Source organism: Panicum hallii, chromosome 1 (assembly GCF_002211085.1).
Source record: "Panicum hallii strain FIL2 chromosome 1, PHallii_v3.1, whole genome shotgun sequence".
Lineage (NCBI taxonomy): Eukaryota > Viridiplantae > Streptophyta > Magnoliopsida > Poales > Poaceae > Panicum > Panicum hallii.
In genome coordinates, this window is record NC_038042.1 from 4,021,941 (window position 1) to 4,046,222 (window position 24,282).

Consider the following 24,282-nt stretch of genomic DNA (forward strand, 5'->3'; position numbering starts at 1 on the left):
CAAAGCTCAGGCCGTCAGAACCAGTCCCCGTCCGTCCAGGCCAACGCCGCCACTTGCCCCTTGCGGCGTGCGCGCGAGAGAGAGGAAGGGGAGAAGACTGGGGAGACGGAGGTCGGAGGCCGCCTGCCCACCTTCTATCAATATACACACGGCCCGGCCGCCCCGCGCCGCATCGCCTTTTTCCCCCACTCGCTCCTCCCTCCCTCCCTCCCCTCAACCACTCGGGAGGCCTCTGGACCCTGGAGGAAGAAGCTCAAGGTGAGAGGCCTCGTCTCCTGCCCGATCTCCCCGCTCGCTTGCCCCGAATCGTCCGTCCTCGGTCCGCTTCCGAATCCGTGCCGCGCCGTGCCGTTTCGGACCTTCTCGTTGGGGGTATTTTTTGGGTGGTTTTGCGGGGGTTTTGCTGGGGTTTTGATGTGGTTTCCGGGAATGTGGGTGGGGAAAAGCTGGGGAAGCTTCTAGAAGCTCGATTGAGCCTCCTTCTCGAAGCGGAGCGGGCTCTAGGAGGTGCTGTTCGTGGCCATATCGGACCTCACCCTGCGCCTCTCTGCTCCAAAATCTGTGGCGACCAGCGATTCGTTGGGTGACCCTTCATCCAGGATTTTCTCGCTATTTTTTGTTATACTTTTTTTTGTTTGCGGTTTGGTTTCCGGAAATGCTGGTGGGAACCGGGGAGGGGAGCTTCTAGAAGCTCGATCGAGCTTCCTTCTCGTCCTTTACCGAGCCGCACCTGCGGCTCTCTGCTCCCAAATTAATCAGCGGCGTCTGGCGATTCGTGGGGAAGCCTTTTCTGAGGATTTTCATTTCTCTGTTTTGAAGGAACATTTTGAATCCCCCTTCAAACTTGCCGGCGTTTTTTTTGTTCGAGCAGCATCCCAATTTTGCGAGTGTTTATTTGTGATTTTTGAGTGCTGCTTTGATCAGATTTCGGGGGGAAACTATCCTGTTGTTTTGTTGGGTCCTCAGTCGCGGTACGGAGATTCGATCGCGCATTGTTGCGTGCTAGGAAGCGCTTGGTTTCATCGAAATTCAGTTGCCTACCGCTCGTTTTTCCCCCAAATATTGTTGGTGTGGTATCTGCTGGTTTGAAATCCCACGCGTAAATTTGTGGTTATTTTTGGATTATTATCGGCTGAGATTACAGGGAGGTCTAGTGGTTGTTCTGCTGCAATTTTTGGCTCGCCATTTCCCAGTTTAGGACTTCATGTCAAAGGTCGGGCGTCACGGTTTGGATGGGTGAAGGTGGATTGACTCAATGACTGTTTGTTTACTTTATGCAGTTGAACATGTTTCTTCTGATTGAATTTGCTTGTAGTGGTATTAAAAATTTGGTCAAACAGGTTCAGTGTGATATCCTTGGTGTTTGCTTGGGGTTTGCATAATGATAATTACTTAGTTAGATCCAAATGCAACTCCGTGTTCTTATTTTTCGGCCCTATGGCCGTGTGACCAAGATATACTCTTATTGTAGCAACAACTTAGGGTCCTTTTCCCCCATGAGAGGAGCTAGGTGTAACAAAATTGGGACGACGATAGGACATTTCACTTTCTTTCGCAATATTTCTAATGGTGCCCAATTCCGAAGTTAGTTCGATACATATGACCGGGTATCTGATCAGTCTTTGTGGGATAGGAGAGTAAGCTGCATTTGCCATTTAAATCTCTGATTTGCCATTTAATTTTGTCTGATTGAATTTGCATGTAGTACCATTCTAAATTTGGTCAAATGGGTTCAGCGTGCTGTCCTTCCATGTTTGCCTGTGGTTGCTTTCTGATAATTAGATACAAATGCAACATCGTGTTCTTCTGTTTTGGCCCTAGAGTGCACGATCAAGATATACTGGTTCTTGTAGCAAGAGCTCGGAGGTATTTTTTAACCTATGTGAGGACCTAGGTATAACAATTTTGGGCATGGAAGTTGTATACTGTTTCAGTAACTGATCAGTGATCAGTCTATATGGAATTGGAGGGTAGCTGCATTTGCCATTGAAATCGTATGAGCACGACTTGATTTTTGTTTATATGTAGGTGAATGTTTTACTAGAGTGAATTGCTTGTAATGTTATTTTGAATTTGGGTCTAATTTGTTAGGGGGACTGTTTTCCCTAACAAATAGTATACTAGCATGTTGTATCGGCTTCAGCATTAAGTAAAAAAAAATAGCTGTATTGGCTTCAATGTTCTACATGAGAATCATACTACGAGAATATACACTACTTTCCTGCAGTACATAGATTATATTTGCATGAACTTCCTTTCTTTCAGGCATACAAGACCAGATGCCTTCCCATTGTACTTTATGTGGTCTATCTAGTAAAGAAGAAAGCTAATGCATGGGGGATTGTTAAAATATATCACAAAGTTATCGGTAGTTCCTATTTTCTTTTGCCTAAATCTTGTGTGCATGTTATGTTTTCTATTTGTTTTCAGTAGAATTGTAGAAATGTTAACCATGTATAGTTATATCCTCCAGAGCTTTCACATCTCCTCCAGACCTCCCCGTCGCCTACCCCAGCAGCCATGGCCGCGAAGGCCCACAAAATCGGCTCCATCTGTGAGGTCCGCCGCATCATCAAGGATGCCGAGACCTACGAGGAGACCGCCCGCAACGACGCGCGCCAGCTATGGCGGATCGTAAGCAACACCGGAGGCCATGGTGTCTTCCTCGACGTCGACTTGCTCGCCGGTAAGGACGAGTCTTTCCACTTCGTGCAGCAGAAGCTCGAGGAGCTTCGTCGCCTGGTGGTGGGTTCAGACAAGAGGATTGGCGAGCTCGTGGCCGTGGTGGACCGCTTGGAGGCCGTGTTGGGAGCCGGCGGCCCTGGACTCCCCTCCTCGTACGACCCCAAGGCCTATTGCGGGGCTAACCCCTACATGGACGTGGACCAGGTATGTAAATTTGGTGCGATCGGAGTCGATTGGGGTGATGGCTTGCAACTCGGTTGGTTTTGTTTTGGGATGAGTAGGGGTTGAACTGGTTTGGGGGTTGAATTGGTTTGGAAACACAGATGTTAGACAATGTAGACAAGGTACATTCATGCAATTTCGGTAAAATTGGTGTGATTGGGGTCTATTAGGGGTGGGGGTTGCAATTCGGATTTGTTCTGGGATTTGTTTTGGATTGGGGGTTGAATTGGTTTGGGATCGCAGGAGATTGAAGATGTGGGTCTTGAGGTGCACATCGACGTACTCCGAGCTCTCATGCGCGAAACATCCCCTGGCAACCCCCCCACCAGGGGACGCCGCTCAGCAGGTAATCTGAAGCGCCGTGAGCGGCTCGAGCAGAGGGCTACTACTGAGTTCAACTTGGCTGTTCTGAGGATGAAGCGTGATATCCTCATTGAGATGCGCAACAACCTTCATCATTGAGTTGCGCACAACAACCTTGTGGAGGGGATCGCAGAGCTGGAGATGAACTTCCTCTCACAGCCCACCTATCTTGGATGCGGCGCCGCAGAGTACGTCAAGTTCGAGGACATGCCCATGCTGCCAGGTGAGTGACGGGTGAATATATAGTTTTAGAATTCCATTTGCAGTTCGGTTTATTAGAAAATTGTTGATTCTAATTTTTTTTATAATGATCAGAAACCACAGAGGACCCGGAAAGAGGAGTTTTGACAATTACACCATGTTTGAATGCTGTCGGTACATACGGACAGGAGTACCTCCTGCTAGGGTGTCCAGACCCTTAGCGTCTCGCTGTTGCCTCACAGGAGGGCGCGATGGTGTCAGGCTCCGGCGTGTGCGCCAAGCGTATCGTGGTGAACGCACGCTACCACTTGCTCGACCGTCTATCCTCCATCGTCTCCAAGGAACTGCTCAACGACCAGAAGGTCGTAATAGTCCACTATAAGGAGATCTGCCTCTCCGCGGGCCTAGCCCGCCATGTAGTTATCTGACAGACTGTCCACCCTGGTGGGCACAGGGTTTTCCAAGGCCTCACCCTTATTCTCTGTGAGACGGGGTGTACGGTCCGGACCACAGCTGGGATCGTGGTCTTCGGACCTCTCCCCTGAGCTCATATAGGTCTGGCGCCCCCACGTGCCCAGGAGGGCAAGGTACTTGGGGATTGCCTCCACAGGCCCGGACCCTCTGTGGGAGCCAGACCCCCATGGGCCTGTCTCTCCAACTGGCCTCGGGGGTCCGGACCCCCCTATTTCCTCCGGGAAGGGTCCGGCGCCGCCACATGCCACCAAGGTGGCGACTCTAGGACCGGCCTTGCCACGTGCCTGTGGCAGAAGGCCCTCCGAGGGACGCCAGCCCAACAACCACGTTAAATGCTGGTAGGTGGGCTGTGCGTGATCATGTCAAAGCATGGTCTGCCCAACTGACACCACGGTAAGCCCGCCTGTTACCAAGACGGCGCATCACTGTGCTCTATGCGTGGGCAGATGGTGTCTAGTCACATCACGGCGCCGCGCGCGTGAGTAATGATGGTCTGCTGCAGTTGTGCTGAGGCGTGCGCCGCAACAGTGCGCGCGGAGGCGACGGCGCGGCAGGGTCAGCGCTTCTTCTTCATCTGTCAGAGGGTCCTGACCTAACAGTGGCAGCACGGCTTCCACTGTTGGGTAACACTGATAGCAGTCACTGTGCCGGCATGGTGGCACACGGCTATATCCTGGCTGTAAATACGCACATCAACTTCCCCATCGAGAGAACTACGAAGAGGAGCTGGAGATGAAGATCTTCATATCTTTCGTAGAATAGGCTCCTGTTGGCCGGGCCCATCTGTCGGAGCCCCGTACAGTGTAAGTACACCCCTTGGACTATAAAAGAAAGAGTGTACTTGTTAGAAAAGGATCCATCTTAAGTTCCATCCAGACTTCCACAATCAATACAACATCCAAGTGGACGTAGGGTATTACGCTCCGGCGGTTCGAACCACTCTAAAATCCTTGTGTTATTCCTGTGTTCATCCGCCTATCTATCAAGCGCTCCTAGATTTCCCCCAAACTCTTCCTTAACTAGAATTAGGCGGGTGCATTCCACCACCCGGTTGGAGATTTCCTCCGACAAATGTCTTTCCTTGCTAGCAGGTGAGTGACCGGTAAATAAATAGTTCTAGAATTCCAGTGGCAGTTACGAGTTATTAGAAACGTGTTGATTATAATTTTATTTTACAGCAATAGCAGAGGACCTCTAAATTGGCGAAGTTATGGGTTGGCTTTCTGAAGACCGTTTACTTTGTAGCAGAAACAGTTTTTGTTTTCTAGGCATTTTGCAGTTTGCCTAACTGAACAGTCTGCTAGTTTTCTAGGTGTCTGGTCATTTTCCTTGGATTTCAGTGGTGGCTCTCCGTACTCTATTTTTTGTTAGGTGTGCTGGTGTTCCCCACGTGAGATCACCAAGGTACGTGGAACCATTCCACGTATCTCCGATGCGTCTATCATCACGGCTTTTCGTCAGGGGGTTCGTGACGAGAAGATGCTGGAGAAGCTGGCGACTCATCAGGTAGAAACCGTCACCACCTTGTTCGCTTTGGCGAACAAATACGCCCGGGCTGCAGAAAGCCGTGCGTGGCACTCTGCAACTTAGGCAGGACCCGCTCAGACGAGCGGGTCCAGTGGCGCTGCCCCTGGCAGCGGTAAGAAAAAGAACAAGAAGAACTGTGGCTTTGACAAATCACGGGTCGGGGGTCCGGCCGTTGCTGCTGCGACGACCGGGGGCCAGAACTCCCGAGGCAAGCGCCCACGTCAACAGCGCACCGACCCCGGCTCGTGCCCTGTTCATCCTGGGGCTCGCCACAGCGCCACCGAGTGCCGCGAGATCCAGAAGCTCGCGGAGCAGCTTAGCAAGAGGCGCGACCAAATCTCTAGGGAAGGCTGCTCTCCTCCGCGGCGGTCCGGTAAGGAGAAAGCCTCCGATGCCGACGCGGCCGCGACGGAGAGAGAGTTGGGGTATCAAACCCCCAATAAAGACCTCAAGGGTCTTTTCCACCAGTTCGACTCCGAGTCCGGCGGTGACGAGCGGTGACTAGCGCCGCAAGAAGCTGTACATCATGTACGGCAGCAGTTCGGAGCTCGTCTCCCGGCGGGACGTCAAGACTCTTCGCCGAGAGGTCCTCTCGATGAAGCCGGGGACGCCGAAGACGGCGCCCCATCAGCGGTGGAAGAGCACCACCATCTCCTTAGGGCCATCTGATTGTCCGGAGAACATGGCGGGCGCTGGTGTGCTGCCGCTCGTCACGGCACCCACCATCGCCAACGTCCGCCTCCACGACGTGCTGATTGACGGAGGTGCAGGCCTCAGCGTCATCAGCTATGCAACGTTCAAGCACCTGCAGATCCTGGAGTTCAAGTTGGCTCCTTCGCGCCCATTCTCCGGAGTGGGCCCGAATTCCGTCTACCCGGTAGGGACCATCACCCTGCCGGTTACGTTCGGGGCGGAGGTGAACTTATGCACGGAGAACGTCCAGTTCGAAGTTACGGAGGTGAATCTCCCCTTCAACACCATCATTAGCAGACCGGCTTTGTACCGGTTCATGGTCGTTGCCTATTATGGGTACCTGGTCCTGAAGATGCCTTCCCCAGCAGGCGTCCTCACCATTTAGAGCGATCGGGCTGCTGCCGTCGTGGCGGTTGAAAAGCTCCACGCGCTGGCAACAGGACTTGCCCCCGCAGTCGGCGCCGAGGGGTCCGACCCCTCATCCTCGCGTGCCAAGGCTCCGGCCAAGACACCCAAGGTTCGTCCGTCTGATACGGACGATGTAGCCATGAAGACCGTCCAGGTCGGAGCGGAGGCCTCCCAAACCACCCACATCGGTGGGAATCTGGGAGAGAAATAGGAAAGCGCGCTCATCGCCTTCCGGGCAAATGTTGACGTGTTCGCCTGGGAACCGTCACAGATGCCCGGGATCCCTAGGGAGGTGATTGAGCACCATCTGAAGATCCACCCCGACGCCAGGCCGGTCTCGGCAGAAGCCACGGAAGCGGTCCATCGAGCGGCAGAACTTCATCCGTGAAGAGGTCCGGACCATCAGCACAGAACACAGAAAAAATAACATTGCAGCACAATCTAAATAAGAGTCACACTATCACTTCAGCCTTAAAAACAAATTTCAAACTAATAATCAACACAGAGTAGCACACATTACAAGTTTCCTCACACCACATAGTCCTTACATGAAGATTGTTCAAGCGAAACGATAAGACAACATTAAGTTTGATAGAAAACCCAAATGAGTACATAAATGATCATTTTCACTCTCCCTTTATCATCAAGTGCCAAAAAAGGGAATGAAAAAGAGCAAGGAGGTCTTCTACTCATCATCATCTTGGGCGCCCTCATCGGAGGTATCCTCATCTTCATCCGAATCGGGGATTTCTCAGTAGTTGGGGGGTTCTTCTTCCTCGGTCTCTTCCTCTTCATCAAAAATCTCTTGGCCACGAGGAGGAGAGCGACGAGAGCGAGTAGGAGTATGGGTGCGTCAACGTGGGCGAGGAAGTGGAGCATGAGCAGCAGCAGTGGCAGCCTCATCCGCAGCATCCCATCAAACTCGGGCAACTCATGGTAGGGATCCGCCGGAAGCCCCAAGTGACTCTTGATCTCAATAATGTCACGGCGGTTTTCATTAATTTCCTGAGTGGCGGTTTTGCACATGCAGAAAATGCTCTTCAGTGCCCTCTTGATGAACGAGTCATGGTGACCACGGTGGGAAGATGATGGACCCGAATAAGATGGAGCTGGATCAAACCCCGGGTTCCTTGTGGCGCCGGCATGAAGAGGAGGTGCCCATGGTGCATCGCCGGAGCGCGGACGAATGCGAAGAGGCTCATGCTTGCAGTCCTTAGGGAAGGTGATCTTGGTGACCCTCTCAATCATATACATAATATAAGGAGCTGAGGGCAGAAACTTCTTGGGATCATTCATGGTTCTTCGCAGCTCATTCCAAATAAAGTCCATGAGGCAAAATGGTTGTCCTCCGGGCATAGTACGAGCAACGAGATTGCAAGCAAAATATCTAAGTGCAGTAGCATCACCATCCTTAGCATCAATGGTGGCACGAAAGAATTGATTCATCATGTAGTAGAAGGGTTGGAGGGTGCTTGCATTACCGGCTTCGGCTAGGATAGGATTGTAGAAAAGAGCCGGAAATTGACTTGGCTTCAATTGATGCTCAACATGAATTGGATTCCTCTTCTCATCCTGTGAGCCAAGTCCAAGAATCCGAGAGAAGGTCATGTAATCTACACCATACTTAACTCCTTCTGTGGTCCAAAAGAAGGCAACCTTGCTTGCATCATAGTAGAGAGAAGAATGAAATTGAGCAAGAATCTCTTCATTCCAATCATACCGAAAACCCATGATATCATAAAGACTAAATTCTCGGCATTTTGCAATTGCTTCATTGAAGAACGGGTCATCGAGTCTCTCAAAGTAAGCCCAATCCACAAATTTGCAGGGGACAATTGGTGCCTTGCCCTTGCGCAAAACTACAGAGCAATATAAATCTTAATGCAACTGACACCAAACTCTTCTTTCCAGGTTTTCAGCCTTCTCATACCGATATATGTCTTCGGTACGAGCACTTGTGAGGGCCACAGCTTGCTTGAAATAATTTGTCCCCAAAGAAACAGTAAACTCGGACAAAATCTGAGGACGGGTAAGCTTGGGACAGAAGGGATACCGAGTCTGATCAGCAGAGAAAGAAACCTCCAGGCGGGGAGGAGTCCGCGGGCAAATGTCCGCTGCGATGCCCCGTCTGGAAGGGTTAGCCCGGGCTAGAGGATTTAGCATGCTAGCCATCATGTATGGGGCTTGACGAGGTGGTTGAGCGTGGGAGCTACTGCCTGCGGGCTCTTTGCCAGGACGATGACGTGGTCGTAGTTCCCTTGGAGGAGGACTAGGAGGTGAAACTTCTTCCTCTTGAATTTGTGGATCATGTCGGCATTTTTGCCGGCTCTGCCTAGTGGAAGCATATGCACGGTCTCTTCGCATTGCCTAGACATAGGATGGAGTGATTAGGATCAATCTACAAACAATAGAGAAGAATGTGCAGGCTGGAATTTTGAGAAACCGGAGAGTCCGGGTATATGGCCGGATACTCCAGCCACACTGTCCGGAGTATCCGGACAGAATATCCGGAGTCTCCGGGCATCGATTTTTAAAACCTACTTTCAAGAAATCTAAAGATTCGACCATGAGATTTGAATGAAATTTGAGGTACAAGCTGCTGGACATGAGGGAAGATAATGCCCTAAAGGATATCCAATTTCATCAACTACATTGAGAGATCGGGCGATTTGAAGTTTGAATACCTTAATGGAGTTGAAAACGCGGGAAACTTCAAATCCAATGCGTTCTCCGGAGATTCCGGACGGGAGAGTGCTCTTCCTTCACCGATTTGCAATCTTTATGGGCGAGGATGGTGGAAATCGCCCCTTGGGCGAGAAGGAGGCAGTGGAGAGGGAGAAGGGGTCGGTGGCGGTGAAAAAGGGAATGTGCTGGCGTTTTGACCGACCCCCCACGGTATATATGGGATGGTTTAACCATCCGGAGTATCCGGATATATGTCCGGAGTATCCGGGTGTCTGGAGTATCCGGACATATGTTCGGAATATCCGGATCCCCCTAAATCAGAGAAGGATTTTGATGAAGGATAGGATTGAATTTCGATGTGAGAAATCTAGTGATGTAAGAAGCTCAGTTAACTTGAGACTAGCCAACAATCAAGAATGGGAACAATAGTCTCAAGTAAGCAAGAAAAGATTCAAATTACTTTGAAAATCACACTCCTAACAATTGTAGTAGGTTTTTCAAAAGAGTTTTCTCTATAACAATCAAACATGTGCATGATCTCAAACTAAGTTACGAGAATCCAAAATATTTAGCTCACTCCTCAAGGTACAAAACCTTTGCTCATCAAGTGGTTTAGTGAAGATATCGGGTAGTTGTTTATCGGTGCTTACATGACTCAAAACGATATCTCTTTTGGTCTCATGGTCTCTCAAGAAATGGTGCCTTATATCAATGTGTTTGGTTCTTGAGTGGTTTACTGGGTTGTTAGCTAGCTAGATTGCACTCTAGTTGTCACACAAGAGTGGAATCTTACTAAACTTACAACCAAAATCGCTCAAGGTGGATTTCATCCAAAGTAGTTGCGCACAACAAGCACCTGCAGCAACATATTCAGCTTCGGCATTGGATAAGGCAACAAAATTTTGTTTCTTAGAACTCCAAGACACAAGGGACCGGCCAAAGAATTGACAAATCCCCGATGTACTCTTCCTATCTACTTTGCAACCGGCATAATCCGAATCGGAGTAGCCAAGTAGATTGAAAGTGGAGCCCTTGGGATACCACAAGCCAAGGTTTGGAGTGTAAACCAAATATCTTAGAATTCTCTTAACAGCCATAAGATGACATTCCTTAGGATTAGCTTGAAACCTTGCACACATGTACACACTAAGCATGATATTGGGCCTAGATGCACAAAGGTAAAGAAGGGATCCAATTATGGAGCGATATACCTTTTGATCCATGGCCTTGCCATCTTCATTTAGATCGAGATATCCGTTAGTCGGCATAGGTGTCTTGATAGGCTTGGCATTGTCCATGTCAAACTTCTTCACATATCTTTTGTATACTTGGTTTGACAAATAAAAGTTCCTTCCTTGAGTTGCTTGATTTGAAAGTCAAGAAAGAATGTCAACTCTCCCATCATGGACATCTCAAATCTCTTCGCCATGATCCTACTAAAATCCTCGCACCAAGATTGATTAGTAGAACCAAATATAATGTCATCGATATATATTTGGCACACAAAAATTTCTTTGTTAACTTTGCGAGTGAAAAGAGTAGGATCAGCTTTGCCTATCTCAAAACCTTTCCTTAAGAGAAAATCCTTAAGGCATTCATACCATACTCTAGAAGCTTGCTTAAGCCCATAGAGCACCTTATGGAGCTTGGAGACGTGATTAGGAAGCTTAGGATCTTCAAAGCCCGGTGGTTGCTCAACATATACCAATTCGGAGATTGGTCCATTAAGAAAAGTACTCTTCACATCCATTTGGTATGGCTTGAAATCATGGTGAGTTGCAAAGGCAAGCAATATACGAATTGACTCAAGCCTATCTATGGGTGCATAAGTTTCACCAAAATCCAAACCTTCGATTTGTGTGAAGTTTTGAGCAACCAGCATTGCTTTGTTTCTTATCAACACGCCATGTTCATCTTGTTTGTTCCGAAAAACCCACTTTGTTCCAATAACATTTTACTTAGGTCTTTCTACTAAGGACCAGACTTTATTCCATGTGAAGTTGTTCAATTCTTCTTACATGGCCATCACCCAATTCGGATCATCCAGAGCTTCTTCTACCTTAAGTGATTCCAAGGAAGAAACAAACGAGTAATGTTCACAAAAGGTTGCCAAACGAGAACGAGTAGTTACCTCTTTGTTTATGCTTCCAAGGATGTTATCTACGGGATGATTCTTTTGAATAATTTGATGGATTCTTGGATGAGGAACTTGAGCTTCATGTTGTATTGGCTCAACTTTTTGTTCAGCTTGAGATTGATCTTGATGTGGAGATGAAGGTTCATCTTTAGTTACCCGGATACTCCGGTCCTTTGTCCGGATACTCCGGACAGGATATCCGGAGTCTCCGGACATATTACCGGAGTTTTCGGGTTGCGCTGCGGAAGTGGATGTAGATGACCCTTTGAACATCAACACATCATCATCATCTTGATCCTCTTATTCTTGTGGCTTTATTTCACCAGTGGCTAGCTTCTTTATCACCTTGCTTGGAGATTGTTCTATTCCTACAACATCATCAACCTGCTCCGCTTGAGAGCCATTAGAGTCATCAAATGTCACCTCACACGCAACTTCAACACAACCGGAGGTTTTGTTGAAGACACGATAGCCATAAGTATTTGAGGCTTAACCAAGAAGAAAACCTTCATCAACTTTAGGTGCAAATTTAGAGTTCTTAGGCTTCTTGTTAAGAATGAAACACTTACTTCCAAAAACTCTAAAGTAAGACACATTAGGCTTTTTACCAAGTAGAAGCTCGTAGGCTGTCTTGTTGAAGATCTTGTGTAGATAAAGACGGTTGATGGCATGACACGCCGTGTTGATTGCTTCCGTCCAAAATTGATCCGAGACCTTGTACTCATCAAGCATTGTTCTTGCGGCTTCAATGAGAGTTCTATTTTTTCCTTTCAACAATTCCGTTTTGTTGTGGAGTATATGGAACGGAGAACTCATGACCAACGCCCTTTTCTTCTAGGAATTCTTCAATGTTGGTGTTCTTGAATTCGGTGCCACTGTCACTCCTCACTTTTTTGATCTTGGTCTCGAATTCATTTTGAGCCCTTTTTGCAAATTTCTTGAATGTATCTTGCACTACACTTTTATCATGTAAAAAAATACCCACGTGAAACGAGAATAATCATCAACAATGACAAGGCCATATTTGTTACCACCAATGCTTATGTAAGCCATCGGGCCAAAGAGATCCATGTGTAGTAGTTCAAATGGCTTGACGGTGGTGATGATGCTCTTTGATGGATGAGGAACACCAACTTGTTTTCCGGCTTGACAAGCACTACAAATACGATCTTTCTCAAAAGAAACATTGGTTAGTCCTATGATGTGATCCCCCTTTAGGAGTTTGTTGAGATTTCTCATCCCAACATGGGCTAGTCAGCGATGCCATAACCAACCCAAGCTAGACTTTGCCACCAAGCATGTATCAAGTTGAGCCTTTTCTTGTGAAAAATTCACTAGATAAAGCTTTCCCTTGAGTACACCCTTAAAGGCAACGGAGCCATCGCTTCTCCTAATGACGGTGACACCTTCGTTAGTGAATAGACAATTAAAACCCGACGCACAAAGTTGTGATATAGATAACAAGTTATACCCAAGAGATTCAACTAAGAAAACCTTTGAAACAGAAAATTTTAAGTTTAGATCAATGTTACCGGTGCCAAGCACTTTTCCCTTTTGATTTTCGGCAAAAGTAATGTAATGATTATCATTGAATTCCTTCAAGGTTTCAAACATACTTCCTGTGACAGTCAAATACTTGTAAACTAGGCACATAATTTGTTAGTGTGAAGTATGTGCTTGTTAGTGTAAAGCTTGTGTGTGTTTATGTGAAGCTTTTGAAAAATTAAAGTGCAAATAAAAGGGGTATTTTTGTAATTACAGAAAAACCTAGGGTTGTTTTTGTAAAATGTAATTGGATAGAAGGTAACTTCAAAATAAGTGAAGGGTGGTTTTGCAAATATGTTTTTCTTACTTTATGTCTTGTAAAAAAATACATATTTATCCAAAAGTTGCATTAGAAATGCATGTGTTGAATTGTATAAAAATTTGGGTAAAGTTGTGAAAATAGGGGTATTTATGTAATTTTATAAAAGTACAAGTCCTTTTATGCAAGTATTTGGTTTACAAAAGTAACTTTCAAAATTACTTAAGACTAAAGTGTAAAAGGTGCAAGTCATCATGACATGTCTATCCAATCATTATGACGTGTCTATTCCGTCATCATGACGTGTCATAAATGCTTGCATTTAGGTCCTAAATGTTATAAAATTTCACTCTTTAGGACAAAAGTAATTCAAATCCAACTTTTGTTCAAAATTTCACGTGTAAAGATGCAAGTTTTGAGTTTTTGAACATGGACCCTAAAGCAATGTTGTAGAGTTTGAAAAACTCTCCAACTTTCATTTTGGGCATTTCTTCATTAGGGTTGTAGATTGATGGGAAATTATGCTTTACAGAAAGGCCCTTGCAGTTTTCTGAAATTGCGCATAAGTCCTTGGGGAATTCCATTCCTCCTTCTTCTCTGTTTTTCCTTTCTCTCTCTGTTTATCTTCTCCCGGGCGCTTTCTTTTCCTTTCCACTGGCGGCGCTCATTTGCTTCCTCCCTCCCTCCCTCTGTTCACTCAGGGCGGCGCCCAGGGGCGCTCCTGCCCCAGGCGGCGGCGCGCGGCGCGAGCAGGCGCCGGCGCGGGCGAGCGTGCTGGCGCAGGGCGTGCGCGACGCGGCTGTAGTTCGGCTCGGGCGGTAGCATGCGCAGGCGTGGAGCGCAGTGATGGAGGGGCGCGCGGCGGCGGCTCGGCTGGGAAGCGTAGCGCTGGCGCATGGGCGCGGCTCGCGCGGCTGTGGACGAGCGGCGCAAGCGCCAGAGCGGGGCGCTCGAGCGGCAGCAGGCGTGCGCGGCGCTGGCGCGGGTGAGGCAGCAGACGTGCGCGGCGGCGGCGGCGCAGGAGCGGCTCGCGGGCGGTGCAGGAGCGAAGCAGCCTAGGCGCACGGGTGGAGCAGTAGCAGCGCGGACAGGCGCGCGTGAGCGGGCGAGCGGCTGATGGTGCAGGCGCACGGCCAAGTCCAGGCGGCTCTTGAGGTCATGCGCGAGATGCGGGAACGCGGTGGCGTCGACCCTAATTACGCCACGGTGATCTCTGGGTGGTGCAAGTTTAGCCGTATCGAGGACGCAGCCAAGGTGTTTGACGATATGCTGGCGCGTGCGGTGCTGAAGAATGCGACAGTGCGCAGGTGCGGCGCAACAAGGCCGAGGTGAACGCGGGTCCAGCAGATGAGGAGGAAGAGAAGTAGCAGGGAGTGGACGTGCGTGCAGCAGAGACACGCGCAAGAGAGTAGAGGAGCAGCAGAGGCGGAGGAGCGGTTATGGCGAAGCGAGCCGGAAGGAGAAGCGGCGAAGCGAAGGCGGCGGTCGGGCGTGATGAGCTCGGAGGAGATGCGGTGCAGCCAGGCACGACGAGCCCCCTTCATCCATACGGAGGTCGAGGCAGGAGCAACGCAGCGCAGATTTGACGCGCAGCGCAAGACCGGCGGCGGCGGTAGGCCGGCCCTGATGGCATCACAGCAGGTGGAGAGGACGGCGAAGTTGCAGGACCCGGAGGTTCGAGCGGAATTGAACCGGCGCGTTCGCGAGTGCGAGCGGAAGTGTTTTGCCAGTGGCCGACTCGATTCGTTTCCGCAGGTGCGTGCGTATGCAAAGCAACAGACCACGCGCGAGCAAGTTGAGGGCCAGTGGTGTGAGAGCAGAGCAGAAGCGGCGCACCGGAGATGCGACCAGACGCGGCGGTGCTGTAGGAAGCTACGCGGGTGTACCGGCCATGCTTCAGCGGCACACGTGCGTGAGCAGAGAAGGCTTAGCCGTGTGCAGGAAAACCCTGAGGTTCGCGAAGGAGTCGGCATAGCGAGCCAATCCAGCCCTATCGGCTTCTTCCATGAGTCCACGACATCCAGCAGTACCTTTCCCTCGTTGATCACCGAGCAAGACCACAACACCTCGAAGAAACTCCTGGACCCTCTTATCGAGCCTCTTCGGATCCCTTAGCTGAAACATCATCGCCATGGCAAAGCCAACCGCCATCATCACGTATCACCGTGAGGAATACCTCTCCGGTTATCCTCCACCCACTATAATTCCCTGGCAAGCTTCTTCGTCACCCACGGAACTTCGCCACAGTCGAGCTCTTTTTATCGTTGATTCTACTCGCCACGGGAATTCACTTTCCACCTATTCTCCTCCTCAACCAAGGCTACCCCAAGGTTTGCCCTGATTCACTGAATCTTCCTAATGCCGGCGACTCCTTTGCCGGAACATCGTCGTTATCTTACTGTTCTCTGTTTTCCCTGACCAGGAACTTAATTGCTTTGATTTAGAAAGTTCTAGGGTATTCTCTGTAAAATTTCCAGAGCCTTCCTTATTTCAAACCAGTGAACAACTACATTTCATAGATTTTAGTAAGAAGTTCATAAAAATACAAAATCAGTTTTATTTGATTCTTTAGGTCAATGTTCACAAGTTTATGTTGTGATCTTGAGTTGAAGTCTTTGAAGTGTGGTCTAGGTTAAGTATTAGGGAATGAGTGCTTTATTGTACCTTGTATGATATGCATGTGTTGTGGCTAAAAGGATAAATCATAGGATGTATGTCTTAAGTAGAGATGTGTGATATTTAGTTAATCGTTTCCCATGAGTGCTCATGTCCCTGCCATCAAGACTTTGTCCTTGTTTTGATTGCAGTTTCCTTAAGGCACTTTCGTATAGGAATCCTTATTAGTCCGTGTGTATCTGCTGCTTAGTTAATACATCTTTGCAGTTATGCTTCAGCGTCAGCTATCAGCTCAGCCGCTAAGCTTCCGTTTCCTTTGAGTTTATGATGTTTCTGTGTAACAGCTGTCAGCCGATGCATTTCTTTTGATATGCTTCTACCATCGGCTGGTTAGCTGATACGGTTGTTATCTTTCTCATATCAGCTACTGCCGATACAATTCTTTTGTTCTGTCCTACATCGGCTGCACATAGTCGATGTATCGAAGATGCACACACGATCTTAAGATTCTTGCTATCGACTGATCCAAGCCGATTCTAGTTGTTTACCATATCGGTTATTGCCGATTAATCCTTAGTTTTCCCATCCTTATCCACACACTTCTACCAGCCGATTTATCGACAGAGATCGGCTATATATCTATCGGTCACATACCCTCAACCACACTCCAATCGGCTGTACGTCACTCAATTGTTGTGCTGACGTAATCGAGCCGACACAACCACACCTAGTTACCTAGAATAACACTTAAGTACATCTCAATTAAGACGCAGCTGCTTTAGGAATCACCCTCTGCTAACGTAATCGATGCTTTCATCGATTAATTAGGAATTCGATGCACCTATCAAATCGGCTACATAGGCCAAAGTACACAACCCTGGATCAGCAAGATAGCACAGTAGACACACCTCTGTTAGGCACGACCTAAACGCATCAATCGGCTAAATCTGATGCACCCTCGTCGAATAAGGCAAGCCGATACACCAACCAGTTAGATAGACCAGAAACATGCTGATAATCCAATCGGCAAAATCCTCCCTTTTTCTGTCCTTGAAGTATTATACCTTCAACGTTCCTCTCCATATCAGCCGATTTAACCTCAGGTGAATCAAATCAGCTAATCTTTTCTACTCATGTACCGAGATTGCTCCTACTGATTTCTCTTTCAAACAGAAATCAGCAGATCTCTTAGTACTGTGTAGATGGTTCTCTCCTTTGCCAATTCTATCGGCTAAACCCCTGTTGTTCCAATCGGCTCTGTTGTAATCTTCAACAAGTAGCCAATTCTAATTAGTTTTCCTCCTAAAGCTCTGTCTAAGTTTAGTTCAGATCTTTCTGGTTGTTATGTGAGTAGTATGTTAAATGAGTGTTGGATTGCAGCTTTATTGTGAAGTAAGATAGTTTTATGTGCACACCTTGAATGTAATGCTGCATTGCATGTAGATACGACTACTTCTGCAAACGGTACCTACGAGATCTCCCAGAAGTCTGCAGAGGATGTTTCTAAAGACTAAGTGAACGTCACCAAGGGATTAACTGAAGCCCTGAACCAAGTTTCGGAAGATATTGACATTTCTGACTTCAGCCCCACCAGTAAAGGCAAGCCCCGGACATAAACCCTACTTTATTTACACTGCATTAAGTTCTTAGGAATTGTATGAAAACCCTAGTTGCATTTTCCTAGGAACCAATGTATTGAATGTTAGCACTTGAGTCCGACTAGCTGCTATGCTAATAGGACCGGTAGAAGTCGGGTGATTTCCTGTCACTCGCGCGATATAGGAGTTGTATTGTTTACATTCCTGTTATCACTATAAGGATGACGGACGGAAGTTTTGTGAGGTATCATGGTTGAGATGATACCCCATCTGTGTTGTTGAACTTAATAAGGTCGCAGCGTGTGGTAGTGCGGGTTAAGCGTTTGAAAGTACTAACCACATGCCGCGAAATATGGTAAGCGGTAAGCCTAGTAACCAATCGGCCCGAGGAGTGGACATACCTCCCACCACTCGTCTTGCTTCTTCTGGTTACTTAAGTTCGACGTGTGGGAATACGTGTTGCAAGGGCAACCAGGAGTACGGGTTTTGTAGTCGCGCTACAGACGTACGTCCTGCACTTTGGAAGTGCGTATGGTCCTGCAGTCGCTTGTGGTGGATCTGATCCACGAGTCGGAATGAAAGGCAAACGGTTGTTTCGGAACGACCGTTTGGTGTTCCAAGCGTGTGAGTTAGGTTTACCTTGCAAGGTTAAATTCGATTCAAAATCGTCCGCTTCTCACGAAGATTGAGACTGCTTGATCCCTTTACCACATAGAGTAACAAGAGAAATTTCATGATTATCAAAGATGATGTTTGGCTAAAGTATTTACCATGCCTGAATAGCTATAGGTGTCTACCTAGAATGAATAATCACATAGAACTTGAAAGCTAAAAATCAAAATTAAGGACCTACTCTTTGTTGCTTTTCAGCTAAAAATAAACCCAGAACCATTGAAATGCCTTCATGAGTCTAGTTACGGGCTAAAGTATACCCAATCCCGGTAAGCCTTACTGAGTATTAGTATACTCAGTCTTACTAGTTATATGTTTTTCAGGTAAAGTCTTTGAAGACCCTACTCTTCCCCTGCCTTGGTCCTGTGCTCTTCCAGATGGTTGGTCATTGGAATGGGACCCGTTCCCGGTCAACACTGATGACCTTGAGTGATGTCGTGCCTGGGCTTAGCATGACATCTGTCTTGACGACGTGCTGTAATCATCGTGTATGTTTTTCCGCTGCTAAAAACCATAACTCTAACAGTTTGTAATGTTTTCTCTAAATTTGAAACTTCGTACTGCTTTTGGAAACTTTTGTAATGTAATTCCCTATGATGTAAAATATGATGGTAACTGTATCTCTAGACTCACCTTCGTGTGAGGTAACCTTATTTGATCCTGTGTATCGGTGGTTTATCGGGACGTTACCCGACAGGCCAAGGGATTATACCGTTTGAAGCACGTTGGAGCCCTCAGGAATGGACTCACGTACTTGAGCCGGTATAATTCAGGTTGGTTCTGCCGCACTTCCTGCTCTGGTCATATGATTTGTACACCCGCTATCAATCACCCATGTTGATCCACCGGAGAAGTATTCCTACAAAACAAGATTATTCCTTCTTTTTAGGTACCCAACAATATTTGGGTCCTTGAGTGTTAGTCAAAAGTACCTTGGGTAACCACACATGGCTTTTTACCTTAGTGTTCCATGAGCGGTGACCCACAAATATAGCAACTACTTTACCATGGTGGTTCCTTGTTAAGACATAATCCGCATAAAAAGATATTTGAGATAATGATTTTTGTGTCTTAGGTGCTTGGAACTTGTCTTGCTTTAATGAAGATGCAATAATGTTGGCACCTTGATCACATGTTGTGCCTCTCTTGATAAACTTGATATGACTTATCCCTTATTTTTCACCAATTCTCTTATGGATGGGAGTAGTCATGTTCACTAGACCTCCTTTTGCCCCTAAGGCGGCCTTCTTGTTATTCTTGACAAAAGATATGGTTTGAGATGCACCATCTTCATTCTTTCCTAGTCCCTTAGCTTTCTCAAATCCATATTTGCTCAAGTACTTTGATCCAAATCTCTTGGTATGCTTCTCAAACTCACCTATCCTTGGTGAGGGATTTGTCTTGAGTACTTGCTTGTAAGATGGTGCTTCTTCTTCTTGTACTAATTGAGTGAGTCTACTAATCTCTTTCTTCATGGTTTGCATTTCGGCATGGTTAGTAGCACAAGTTTGAATATCAATATTAAAGCATCGTGCACAACCATTACTAGTTGAAGGACTAGATGACTTTGATGACTTACAAGTGTTAGAGGAGCTTTCCAAGAGAGTATTGACGTTAACTTCAAGTGCCGTGTGAATGGCTTGCAAGCTTGTTAAGCTTTCTTGAAGTTTCTCATTGTCTCTCTTCAAGTTAGCATGAGTGTCTTCAACTAAGATGAGTTTTTTAGTTAAGATATTCACTTTCCTCTTTTCACTAGTAAATGACTCTTCTAACTCAAGAAGTATGCTATGCTTGGCTTTTAGAGATTCCTCAAGTCTCTTATTTTCCTGCCTTTCATTGGTAAGGTGCTTTTTAAGAGCTTCGGATTTTTCTCTCTCAAGCCTAAATAATTCTTCTTGTGATTCAAGAGTCTCATCTAGGTCATCTAGTTTCATTATTAACTTCATTATTTTAGTTGCTGCACTCTTGCTATATTATTTAATGAGATTAGCAATTTTATCTTCCTCATCTATTTCATCATCCGATGAGTTTGGGGATATTACCTTTGAGTTCTTTTCCATCAAGCACATGATTGGACCTTGATCTTCATCATCAGTGAGATCTTCAAACAAGCTTGGTTGATGTGAGGATAAGATCTTGAATACCATGGTTGCAACATCTTCATTGTCGGAGTTGCTTTCTTCATTTGAATCCTATTCTTGACCAAGATGAGCTTCACCGACATGCTTTTTGTATCTTGGCTTATCTCTCTTGAATGAGTTCTCCTTCGTGTCCTAGTTTTTCTTCTTTTCTTCCGAACAATCTGCAATGAAATGCCCAATTTTGTTGCAACCAAAACATGGCTTGCTTGATCTTCTTCTTGATTCATGCTTGTTCTTGCCAAAGTTTCGGAAGCTGCTCTTCCTTAGAACTCTTCTAAAGTTCTTGATGAAAAAGACCATTTGCTCATCATCAAGCTCATCATCTTCACTATTGGTAGAGTCATCATTCTTTGAAGATTGGGTAGCCTTTTTCTTGCCCTTCAACTTAGCTTGGAGAGCCAACCCATTGTTCTTTGGAGCTTGCTCTTGCAGGTCGGCCAAATCTTGATTTATCTTGACCCTCTTTAATTGATCATGATGAGCTTCAATTCTTCCATGAACGTTCTCGGCGGTGAAATGTTTGAAACCCCTCTCCGCTCTTATCAAACTAGGCAATGTGACATCCCTAGCCATGTAGACGGTCAAGAGCTTGTCCACTATCTCACGATCACCCCATTTATTTCCACCAAGAGACTTGATTTGATTGGTGATCTTTTTCATGCGGTTATACATCTCCTTGACGGTTTCATCTTTCTTCATGGAGAATAGGCTTAGTTCATCTTCCAAATGCTTGATTCTTGACTCTCGGACTTTTCTTGACCCTTGATGATTTACTTGGAGTGTGTCCCAAGCATCCTTGGCGGTGGGAGAATTTTCTATCTTGTCAAACTCTTCCGGACTCACGGAAGAATGAAGAACGTTCATTGCTTGATAATTCTTTGTAAAACATATGCTTGCACCGGCGTTGTGGCTTCTCCATCTTCCGGGATTTCACAACCTACTTCAATGATCTTCCAAAGATCCTTGTGAATTGCACTCAAATAACCAAATATTTTGATCTTTCATTGATTATACCCCGTTCCATCAAAATAAGGGGGCTTTCCCATGTGTATTGAATCATTATGATCACTTGGGATTTGAAATGTGTAGTCATGAGCCACTTGGTGATAGTCGACTCTTTTCTTCACTTTTGAAGAGCTTGAGGATCTTCTCTTGTAATCGGTGTCCGAGTCATCACTTGACTTGATTATAATTTTGATGCTGGATTTTTCTTTCCTTCTTTGCAATTTCTTCTTCATCTTCCATGCCTTCCATTCTTGGAATAACATCTCGTCATCGGTTGTTTTCAAATCTTCTTCTTGTTGCCTATTCTTTTTCTTCTCCTCAGGTTTTTCAAACGACTTCTCCTTCTCAACTTCAACGATCGGATCGACTTGAGCCTTGGATGAAGTGTCACTTGACATCTTGATTCTCCAAGCGGTTAAGCTTCAAAGATGGAGAACCTTGCTCTGATACCAATTGAAAGGACCTCAAGATGCCTAGAGGGGGTGAATAGGCTAATCTGAAATTTAAAACACTTTGAACACGGTTAGTAACACAGATGTCCGGATAGTCCGGATATATGTCCGGATACTCTGGATATCAGGTCCGGAGTTTCCGGAGATAGTGTCCGAAATATCCGGATGTGAAACAACCTACACAAAAATAAAGATAATGATGCTGTAAATTAGATCCTGTAAATTTAGAGGAACTAGAGGTACCTTTGGAGTATTTCTCACCAGTTGTCTTACTCCTGAGACTTGTGTAATAGTAGATCGACGTCAAACCCTAGAAAGTTAGTCTCACAAGCAAACAACCACAATGATAAGCTAGAATTGCAAGAGTGAGACAAAATTTGTTTCCCGAAGTTCACTTCCAAAGGAGCTACATCTCCGTTGAGGAAAAATTCAAGAGACGGTGCTCAAGAAACCCTATGCTCCTCTCCCAAGGATGAGACCAACGCTGAAACCCAAGGTCACTTACTATAAATTCCTCGGAGAGGAATGATGATTACAAACTTGCTGTGATGCTCACAACTCAATCTCGCAATCACAAGCGACACCTAGCCGTCTAGGAGCTTGAAGCTCCAAGAGTAACAAACTAGAATCCACGGGCTAGACTGGGATGATGTGCTCAAGAGATGGAATCAAGGCTTACTTGCACAAATCTTAGCTCTTGCGACAATCTCACTTCAATCCTCTAAGAAAATCACTCAAGAATGGAGCAAATGGAAAGTGAGAGGGCTCTCTTTTGCTTATAGGCAGTTCTGGTCAAAATGAGCAAGAGGGAGAGAAATGAAGGGGTTTGGGGGGTATTTATACCCCCTCACACAGAAACTAGCCGTTGGGAGAGGGGTACCCGGAAACTCCGGGTATATGTCCGGAGTATCCGGATATAGGTGTCCGAAGACTCCGGACCAGTAAGGTTTTGCGGACAGGTAACAGTAACCCGGAGACTCCGGGTATACGTCTGGATACTCCGGACATTCTGTCTGGACATTCCGGACTGGAACCCGGACACTCCGGGTTAGATAATGAATTTCACAGGAAGTCCCTTTTTAAGTGGTAGGATTGTTTCTCATGGTTTTTGTAGGTTCTCTTGAGCACAACTACCACGTCCACGCTTGTGGATCAAAGTTTCTCTTGATAGTACGGTGTTCCTATACCCAATTTCAAAAATAAAATCTAGTCTATTAGTACTCTTGAGAACACCGCTTTTCATATCCTTTTTGAGGGTTTATGCTTTGTTATATGCTTTGCTCAGTCACCCTTAGCACCTGCAAACATGCTTAATAACACGATTGAATATACATGTGCTTTGTCATTTATCACCAAAACCCACTTAGGGGCCTAGATGTCTTTCACTCTCACAGTCCACCTATCTTGGATGCGGCGCCGCACAGTACCTCAAGTTCGAGGACATGCCCATGCTACCAGGTGAGTGACGGGTGAATAAATAGTTTTAGAATTCCATTTGTAGTTACGGTTTATTAGAAAATTGTTGATTCTAATCTTGTTTTTTATAACGATCAGAAACCACAGAGGACCCGGAAAGAGGAGTTTTGACAACTTACACCATGTTTGAATGCCTTTCCTTGCTAGCAGGTGAGTGACTGGTAAATAAATAGTTCTAGAATTCCAGTGGCAGTTACGAGTTATTAGAAACATGTCGATTATAATTTTGTTTTACAGCAATGGCAGAGGAACCCTACATTGGCGAAGTTATGTGTTGGCTTTCTGAAGACCGTTTACTTCGCTAGCAGAAACAGTTTTTGTTTTCTAGGCATTTTCTGGGTGTCTGATCGATTTTCCTTGGATTTTAGTGGTGGCTCTCCGTACTCTTTTTTCTGTTAGGTGTGCTGGTGTTCACCACGTGATATCAGCCCTCTGTGCTTTGAACTCCTATGAATTTGTTGCTTCAAGTAATGAGATTAGGGCTCTTGGCCCGTTGCGTTGGGGAAAAAATTGTTTTGCATATAGTATTTTAACTTTCTGAATGCATGGCCATATCTGTCAGTATTGAATAGCATAGGTAGAAATCGTGTACAGTGCCATTGGCATTATTGTGCCATGTGTCCTTCGTTTCACTTCCGCATTTCGTTTAGCCATTCCACTAGGTCTTCATTTACGTGGAATCTGAGAGCATATAGAGAAGTAGGCTCATTCCACGCTCTGTTTCAGGTTCAGCTCAAATCGACCTTACCGTGAGAATATAGGATTCACATTTCATCGATGAGCAATGCAATGCTTTGATCTATAAGCATTTCTGCAGAGGCCTATCAAGCTTGCTCAATGGTGAGCAGCAGCCTGGCGGTTCATCTGACTTGGAAGTGAACAAATCTGACTACAAGCAAAAGAATGCCTCCAGGCAACAGCTGACCGGAAGAAGGTGACCAGACTGACCACGACAAGTATTAGAGTCAGCGTCCTTGCTAATGCATAGTCAGAGCTGACTATGTTGTAGCTTGCAACAAAACTGGACGCGCAGAATGAGAATGCAAACTTTTAGAATTTAGATACGCACTTTACCCAGAGATATATCTTTATTCATTTACATAGCACGCTTTTATCAACCTCC

General features: G+C 46.3%; 1 protein-coding gene across 5 annotated transcripts; it reads left to right on the forward strand.

Moving 5' to 3' along the window:
• LOC112880397 lies at positions 1-23,660 on the forward strand. 5 transcript variants are annotated; one of them, XM_025945016.1, is made up of 5 exons: positions 1-258; positions 2,474-2,889; positions 23,078-23,141; positions 23,238-23,309; positions 23,397-23,660. In XM_025945016.1, the coding sequence occupies exons 2-5, from the start codon at positions 2,521-2,523 to the stop codon at positions 23,462-23,464; spliced, it is 573 nt and encodes a 190-aa protein (XP_025800801.1). In that variant the 5' UTR covers positions 1-258; positions 2,474-2,520; the 3' UTR covers positions 23,465-23,660. The 5 variants fall into 5 exon arrangements, 4 of the variants coding, with proteins under 4 accessions (XP_025800801.1, XP_025800808.1, XP_025800793.1 ...); XM_025945023.1 differs by having other exon boundaries at positions 23,108-23,141; XR_003226311.1 differs by lacking the exons at positions 23,078-23,141; positions 23,238-23,309; positions 23,397-23,660 and adding exons at positions 3,151-3,493; positions 3,586-4,083.
• The last annotated feature ends 622 nt before the right edge of the window (positions 23,661-24,282 follow it).